Consider the following 8,683-nt stretch of genomic DNA (forward strand, 5'->3'; position numbering starts at 1 on the left):
ACATAGATTTTTAATATTTCAACAATGTTATTTGTTTAATCCCTAAAATAAATTATTGAAGCTATGTTTTTTTAAGTTTCATTAAAATACTGCAATGATAAAATTATCTACAATTAAAAAAAAAAAAATTTATCTGCAATTTCAGAACAAAAAATTTAAAAAATAACGTTCATAGATTGAATTTGAAATTATTGGCATTCTCTTTCAAAATGAAATAAGAATGTACCTAAACATTAAACAATATAGTTGTTATTACAATTCTATATTACTGATTTTATTCACACTAAAACTAAGTAGGTAGATAGATACATACATAGTTATAAATTAATTTATTTCACCGTAGTTTAATAATGGCGCAGGAAGACGATGAAGAGGTAGGTATATTTTATTTTTACGTAAAAGACAGACTAAGCATCTAGGTATCTAGGTATTTAGGTAACTTTAATTAATTAAATTCGTTAGTAATTCCTTACTTACATAGAATATTTACCTGCTTTAAGAATAACGGTAACTGGCAAATATTGTAAATATACAGGCTACATAATATTATTTCAGTGTACCTACTAGACAGGCAAGTTTTAGTCGATTGACGTCACTACAAATCCAACATGGCGGATAATATTCTTGAATGACCGTTACCACCAAGGGTTGCTAGGTTCCTACCTTATTCCTACTCTCTATCTGACCTTGATGCTAAAAACAGTATTTTCCTTCCAGGATCTCACTTTTAACGTAGAAGAAGTGCAGAACATCGTACGGGACAATATAGAGTTTTGTCTTGGAGGGAATATTTACAGTCATTCACGAACGCCTCAATGGATCACTGTCATCACAGAGAAGACGCTGTCGAGGCTCAATAAACTAAACAAGCCGTTCAAATACATCAGTAACATACTATTATTATAATGCATCATAATTATTCTTTCCAACGTCGTATTAAATACTAGTGACCTGCCACAGCTTCGCACGGGCAGCTTATTACAATTAAAAAAAAGCCTAAATCACTCAGGAATAATGTAGCTTTCTACTGGTGAAAGAGTTCTCAAAATCGGTTCAGTAGTTCCAGAGTTTCCTTCTTACAAACTTCAAAGTTTACCTCTTTACAGTATGGTTAAGAAGCTGAAATAACCTAATGGTTAGGACGTCGGCATCCTAATTAGCATCCCGGACACACACCTCGAACTTTTCGGTGTTATTACCATCCATCCATCCATCAAACCAACCATCCAGAGGAAACCATCGTGAGGAAACCTTCATGCCTGAGAGCTCTCCATAATGTTCAAGTCTGCCAATCCGCACTTGGTCAGCGCGGTAGAGTATGCCCAAAACTCTTCCCGTTCTGATAGGTGACCGTACTCTGTAGTGGGCCGGTGATGGGTTGATCATGATAATGACATACCAATAAACTCATTTCTTCTTTGCTTGTTTGGTGGCTTTTTGTAGGGATCTCCAGATCCCATATAATCCAATACGCGGTAAATACTAAACTATCCTCCTTATTACAAGTTTGAAACTTTTATTTTCTGAATTGCGATGAATAGAGCCTAGGGGCAACGTACGCCATATCTTATTTGCTTATAGTGAGGATGACGGTGACCCAGAAAAATGGCACGGGTTTGCACACGGCGGCCGCATACTTTTGGGATACTGCCACGGACGGAACTTGTACCGTGCGTTGGGAAAACAAGTACATGTATTGCATAGTTAATATTTGGGCACTAGCGCTACAGCTTTAATTTTAATGTCTATATAATTACGGTTTCCTTAAACAAGTTATAAATAAAACAAAAACATAAAGCACATTTTAGTATTTTTATTTTTGGTAAAATTTACCACAATACAAAATAATGATAGAAATAAATAAAGTAATAAAATGTATAGACAGGTCATAGAACTATGCATTGTAAAATTGGTGCTTTTAAAGCAATATAATATAATTTATAATAACATTAGGCAAAATGGCATGTGTACATTAAAAATAAAAGCATTATTTTAACACAAAATAATATCAAGAGCAGACATTTCTTTACTTAATACAATTAACGAAATTATTCATCACTAAGTGATTTGGTCTTTTAAAAAATATATTTGTAGGACTAATAAAATGCACATGCGCTTAATTTAAGCATGATCTCATTTTTACACAACTCAAATATTAAAATATAAATCGATCGATGATTAACAACACTGTCAGGGTCAAGAGATAAAAACTAGAGGCGTTTTTGTGTCGTGGCGTAGTGATAAACATTGCAATGTGTATAGACGCGGACGTTCTAATAACGGACCTTTAGATACAGAGATAAGAAAATCGTGTCTATCACTCTCGAACCATTAGTATTGGGAAATAGGAACTATACATATACTTGAGATAGGCCAATTCTCAACTACATTACCCGTATTTTTGACCTAGTGGTCTTTTGCAGGGTCGAATACTGGTACAAAATTTTTAATGTTAAAACTGCCAAAACATATCGTTTTATTATGTTAAAAAAGTGGTGTATAGTAACGGTACACCAATATGATAAGTTATATTTTGATCGTTATTACAACGGTAAATTGCCCATAGATTTATCATATCAATGGTAAATGTGCGTTGAGCGAGGATACATTGTACATGGCATACAACATAGATATAGATTTATAATTACCGGTATTAATATATACCGGTATAGTAAAACGACACCTAGAAACCGTTAATGGATATATGGGTATCGTTATTTTGTAATGTTAACATAAAGGTACTTTGGTAATGCTACTAAAAAATACCGGTAATTCTGACCCTAGTTTTTTGTTTCAGTTTGATATACTTAAATGAAACTAATTTCCCGTTTATCGAAGGACTAAATTAAAATATGGGATGTTTAGCTCATGTACAATCGTTGGTATGTAAACTACTGTGTCAATAATTCAGAAGTTATATTTGGGACACATGTTTGTCGTGGGCTTACAACAAAAAAAAAAAAAAAATTTTCCATAGAAACTATTAGCCAATTTCTAGTACTTTAAAAGAAAATGATGAACTCATGTTCCAAGAGTGATAAAATACAGCTACTTATACACGGCACAAAAACGCAACTTCATAAAATATACGGAACGTACAAAGAAAAGAAGTAAAAGAGAAAATAATAATAATTCAGATTAACATTATTTGAATAAAAAACTTATATTAAAAATAGATGTTAATTATAGGTCATATTGATTAAAATTACCTGTACTTTGTTATTTATTATCGTTACTCGATGTACAACTTCTACTATGTTTACTGATCAATTTATTTGTAACATGTATTACAATTAACTAATGAAAATATACTTGATTGTATGGCTATATAAAAATTTTAATTCCTAAAGACTAGTCCACAAGTTAATTGTTTCAAAAATGAGTGCATAAAAAAATAACAAGGTGAAATAATATAAAAAATCCCAACATCCGGTGAACCTAAGACTTGGCTAACACTACAGTACCACTACTTTTTCTTTAATGTGGTAAAGCTAGATTAGACGGAAATTCGACAGAATGGATGAAGCCATAATAATATAAAAATTGTTAAGATTTTTTAAATTAAACACAATTTGACGTGTAAACTCTATAACAAGTATGTCCAGAAGTCCCAACAAGATAAGTAAATAAATTGCATATTATTGTAATTGAATTGTCAAAAAGCAACATTGCTTACAATTACTAGAGTTGCCATTCATCCAGATAACTTATTTAACGTTTTAAGCATTTAATTACACTATAAAATGGACATAACTACTGTTGTAAAATTGTACTCCTTTCGAGGTCAAATTCATAAACCACCGAGTCCTTATTTAGCTTATTTAGAAATGGCAACCCTAGTAACAGTTTCCAGTAAATGAAGTAATCAGTGCAGTTCCAGCTGTACAGAATGTATTTTTATTACTAAAACTATCATTTAAACGGTTTTACTGGTTCACCTATAGAATATGTTAATACTGCTTAATAGATGCAGTTACTGTTCGGTCTTAAACTAGTTTCGCATTCGGTTCTGCATCTAATATTATTATTATTAACTAGAATTGTGAAAATTTCAAAAGTCACTGGTACTTAAAATTTATAAAAACTGTGATGACACTGTGATGCGTTAAATTCTATTTCTCTACACATAAAAATAAAATCACACGAAAACCGTATTTTATTAGAAAATAAAAATTAAAAAATTGGTACTTTTAATATAAATTAATGTTTTAGTTTTAAACTCAAGGCGTGTTGAAACAAATATTAAAGCTAATTATGTGCATTTTCGTGTTAAATCGTTCCGGCCGGGAGTGTGTCGGCATCTCATTTAAACCGTCCGTTAAAACAACCTGTTCTGACCTAACCCGCACACCCAATAACTTATTATGTACATGATGTATGTAATGTTCCTTTAAAGTACACCCTACCGCTATGACTACGATAAAACGATTTGTCGCTTAAACTCATTATTATGACAGATAATTTCTCTTATTTACAAATTAGCTATACAATACTTATTAAAATTACAAAAAAAAAGTAACATTGTACTGTAACTTTGCTACCCTTCATTCGAATGTATTATTTATCTTAATTAATAACTAATTTCCATCTATGTACACGTACGCCGCTATGTTAGTCGAGACTTAACTGATCACAAGAGGAGAAATAGAACAAATGAGGAACAAATATACTACGCACTAACCGTTCACTTATCCCGACTTGGGTTTACGCATATCACATCAATATTAAGCCGCGTCCACACAAAGAAAACTACGTTTGCATATATGTATGCATCGTGTTCCAAAAATTATTGTGTTAAACATAAATTTCCATTAACGTGGAATTCTTTTTGTCCTAAAATTTGTATCCACACAATATTTTTTGGTGTACACGAAACCAAACGCAAATTTTTATTAGAGTGGACGCGGCTTTAGGCGCTGACGATAGCCGCAACAGCCACACCTAAAGCCGCTCAAGAACCTCTAACAGACCTAGCTAAAACGATACAACTTAAAAAATATGTACACAATGTATAAAAACTTATCACAAAATAAGAAATATCTAAGTATATTAAAACCAATATAATATAAAGTGTGTTCGCTTAAAAAATTCTAACCACCAAAAAACCACATACCATACATCTAAAAAGCGGTTAACTGCAAAAATTAACTTTTGAGTTATTGCCAAATTTTCAAAAATATTTCTAAGAAAGAATGCTAGGTTAACATAGGACCAACGTTTTGCAGTTACCAACTTTTTAGACAAACGTTTTAGTGCGTTTTTCATTCGGCATAGGGCCAAATTAAAAACAGCAAACTTTTTTTAGAAACATCAGTTTTCCTAAATTCTCATATTATTTGGTGATAACTCTTTAAACTATTTTTGGGAGTCAGCCGCTTTTTAGACCGTTTTCAGTTTGACCCTACGTAAATAGCAAACATTTAAGAAACATCAGTTTTTCTAAATTAACCAATTTTTAGATACATGCAGATATTTAGATAGAATGGCAGCATTTACGATTGAGATTTTCAAAATGTTGCTTGGCGATGTCGCCATACTCGTTTATACATATAGTTGGATTTCTTAAGTGAACACGCCTTACAATCCAACAATTCTAACACTGGGTAGATTCATAAAGAGATCATAACAAGATTCATGAAAACTTCCGTGACCATTGGCGCTAGTGGCACTAAAATGTCAAGATACGAGGTGGGAATAACGCGATATGTGAATTGGACTTATTGTCTTAATTATGTACATATAAAAAATTGTGCTCGACCCAGTATTTCCTTCCACACCTTAACATTCCGCAAACTCTTAAAATTTCATTTATATTCTTCATCAAACGCTTAGTTCTTCTAAAAATACGTCTAAATCAGTAATGTACTTATTTGATTATTATGCTATTTAGTAATTAATCCGATATATTATATTGTAGTGTTTTTGCTCGGGAAACCTCGTAGACTAAGGCCGCGTCCAGGTTGACAATCGCATACCTTTGTTCTTGTAGACGACCAATGTATAGTCTGTACAAAATGACTTCTCACACGCCATTTTAACTCTATGGGTCAACTGTCATTTTAAAAGTACGGTTCACCTTTAAAATTAGAACTAAAATCGTACTTTTGATATGATATTTGACACATGAAGTTAAAATGGCGCGTGAGAACTCATTTTTTACTCATTATACTGCACATTAGGTCTAACTACAATAGTGCGCGTGATCTTCCATCTAGATTTTCAACTTGCGTTAGACGCACGCGCTAACCACCCAGACGTATGCCTGTACACATGCCTCATGTTCGCTGGCACATGGATCAAATCATGTGGTGCACGCAATAGTGCATGCATTGCTTTAGTAAATTGCGTGACGCATAACCCTTATCAAGTTCAAATACAATTTAAAACACAGTCTGAAAGCACATTAGTGTAGTTAGACTAGTAGTAAGTATTTAGGTACTCCAGCGTCCGTCAATCTAGACGCGGCCCAAAAACACTGCAAAGACGGTAGTTTTACACGAAAAAACGACATATATTTAAGTGACGTAATCACTTCAGTAGTATTTTCATTCAGTACACCGCACTTCGCTCTGAAAGCCAGTATAATTGACACAATCGAATGACTCACTCTCGTATGATTGCTCAGTTGAGATACTTGCGGCACTTCTTCGCGCCGCACGTGCACGGTATTTTGACTTCTTCGAAAGGGAACTTGTAGTCGTAAGTGAGCTCTTCGCCGATGGTGATCCGTCGGAGAGCGAAAATCAGGATGTGCTTGTGGCCGTGGATGTCAACAACGCGCGAGTAGCAATTAGGCTGAAAAAGAGTTAAATTGTAAATACAAATACCCAAGTTCGGGTGCGCGAGTTCGACTAACACTTAGCCTGATTTTAATGTTCCGTAACCTCACAAGGACAAAAGGAACCCTTATAGGATCACTTGTTTGTCTGTCTGTCAATCGTGTCTGTCAAGACCCATTAACGGAATCAAAACCTATAAGGTACTTCCGGTTGACCTGGAATCATGAAACTTGGCAGGTAGCAATGTCTTATAGCACACGCCGAAAACTGTTTTGAGGTTATAATAGCACAAAAAAAATATTAAAATGTTATTTCTTCTACGATGGTACAGAACCCTTTGTCTGTGAGTCCGAGTCGCACTTTACCGGTTTTTTTAATTCATAATAGGCACACGCCTGACCACAATCACATTGAGTGGTGATATGGCCGCAAACGTGCGTTTGCCTGGATGCCTATTGACTCCTGTTTTAAAGATACCCAGATTGTAATCTATACTAATATTATAAAGAGGAAACCTTTGTATTTTTGTATTTTTGTATGTTTGTATTGAATAGGCTCAAAAACTACTGGACCGATTTCAAAATTTCTTTTACCATTACTTAGAGGGATTCTTCCGAATCCGTATAGGCTATATTTTATCCCGGAAAATAGAAAACATAAATGTCCACCCGTGCGAAGCCGGGGCGGGTCGCTAGTTGGTAATAAAGAGATTGCTGAAGAGTATTTTTAAATAGAGTTGTATATACTCACATCACACGAATGGTTAATGAATCTCGCAGCGTTGCCCTTGAGAGTGGCGTCGACGACAAGATGGTCGTCGATGCGGAACATGTAGCAGCCGCCCACGCCGCGGCGGCCGCTCATTGCCTCGTAGTTTTTCTCGCGCTGATCCGCCAGCACCGCGCGTATCACTTCGCCGGCGTACTCGATTACCATGTCGCCTGAAAATAAGGGAAACACCCAATACAAATATTATTTACTCCCATTTGCTCGTAAATTGCTGGATTACAGAAAGAGGAGGGCTTAAGAGGTAATTGGTTCTTTACTGTCCTCACGCCAGCAACTTTCAACGGCTAAAACTATCGACGGCTAAAACTCACTAGGGTTCATATTCATCCATACTAATATGCTAAATGCGAAAGTGTGTCTGTCTGTCTGCTAACTTTTCACAGTCTAACAGTTAACCGATTTTGATGTAATTTGGTACAGAGTTAGCTTACATCCCGGGGAAGGACATAGGCTACTTTTTGCCCATGCGTTTAATCGATTTATATGAAAGGTACAGAGGTAGCTTTCATCCCGGAAATTCACACAGGCAGCTTTTTATTCCAGAAAAAAAAAGAGTTTCTACGGGATTTTTAAAAAACCTAAATCCAAGTGGACGACGTCGCGGCAACATCTAGTACAGTAAAAACACTAAAATTTGTTAGTAACTATACGTACCTTCTTCAATATCTCGTTTGCAAAACAGTCCACGTCCGTGAATGTGTGATCTATAGACGCCCACAGACGCCTTGGAAGTCTCTTTGAGCTGTCTAAACCTCATCGCCGGCGGCAAAGTTGCCAAGCGTCTGAAACAAAATCAAGGATTTGTTTACTAGCTGAAAATTATGAGCATTAAAGAACAATTAATTTGCGTTAAATATAAACCTTGAAATGGAACTTTCTCCCTCTTGCCCACCAAATGGCGGAGGTTCCTCTCTGAAAGGAGATGCCATCCAACTAAACATGTCATGATTTTGTTTCCTCGACACAGGTCCTGTGCGTGCGCTTCCCCACGGGCTCTCCTTGAAACCTTCGCTCAGATCCAAATCATTGTCCCAGCTATTCAACGGACGATCTTGACGTATCTTGTACTTCGTGCATCGATTTGCCTGCAAACAAAGCGCCATTGTAGAAAAATG

At 35.2% G+C, this 8,683-nt stretch overlaps 2 protein-coding genes across 3 annotated transcripts in view; one reads left to right on the top strand and one right to left on the bottom strand.

The window, feature by feature from the left end:
- Positions 1–197: 197 nt before the first annotated feature.
- On the top strand, positions 198–4,174 carry LOC123876893 (dynein light chain Tctex-type 1-like). The gene is made up of 3 exons (XM_045923296.1): positions 198–374; positions 718–886; positions 1,582–4,174. The coding sequence occupies exons 1-3, from the start codon at positions 351–353 to the stop codon at positions 1,734–1,736; spliced, it is 348 nt and encodes a 115-aa protein (XP_045779252.1). The 5' UTR covers positions 198–350; the 3' UTR covers positions 1,737–4,174.
- Positions 3,852–8,683, bottom strand: part of LOC123876888 (histone-lysine N-methyltransferase trithorax) — a 25,111-nt gene continuing 20,279 nt past the window's right edge. For both annotated transcript variants that reach the window (XM_045923285.1, XM_045923284.1), the window contains exons 10-13: positions 8,430–8,653; positions 8,223–8,350; positions 7,530–7,720; positions 3,852–6,795 (exon numbers count right to left, since the gene is read on the bottom strand). In XM_045923285.1, coding sequence (XP_045779241.1) covers positions 6,622–6,795; positions 7,530–7,720; positions 8,223–8,350; positions 8,430–8,653 — 717 coding nt within the window. In that variant the 3' untranslated portion in view covers positions 3,852–6,621. The remainder of the gene's footprint in view (positions 6,796–7,529; positions 7,721–8,222; positions 8,351–8,429; positions 8,654–8,683) is intronic.

The sequence above is a fragment of the Maniola jurtina genome, chromosome 22 (genome assembly GCF_905333055.1).
Source record: "Maniola jurtina chromosome 22, ilManJurt1.1, whole genome shotgun sequence".
Classification (NCBI taxonomy): Eukaryota; Metazoa; Arthropoda; class Insecta; order Lepidoptera; family Nymphalidae; genus Maniola; species Maniola jurtina.

Bases quoted from the DNA above. Each gene is read 5' to 3' on its own strand.
- LOC123876893 (XM_045923296.1), top strand. From the start codon at position 351: ATGGCGCAGGAAGACGATGAAGAG. The intron at 375-717 runs GTAGGTATATTT...TTTTCCTTCCAG, and splicing joins CGCAGGAAGACGATGAAGAG to GATCTCACTTTTAACGTAGA. The intron at 887-1,581 runs GTAACATACTAT...ATTTGCTTATAG, and splicing joins CAAGCCGTTCAAATACATCA to TGAGGATGACGGTGACCCAG.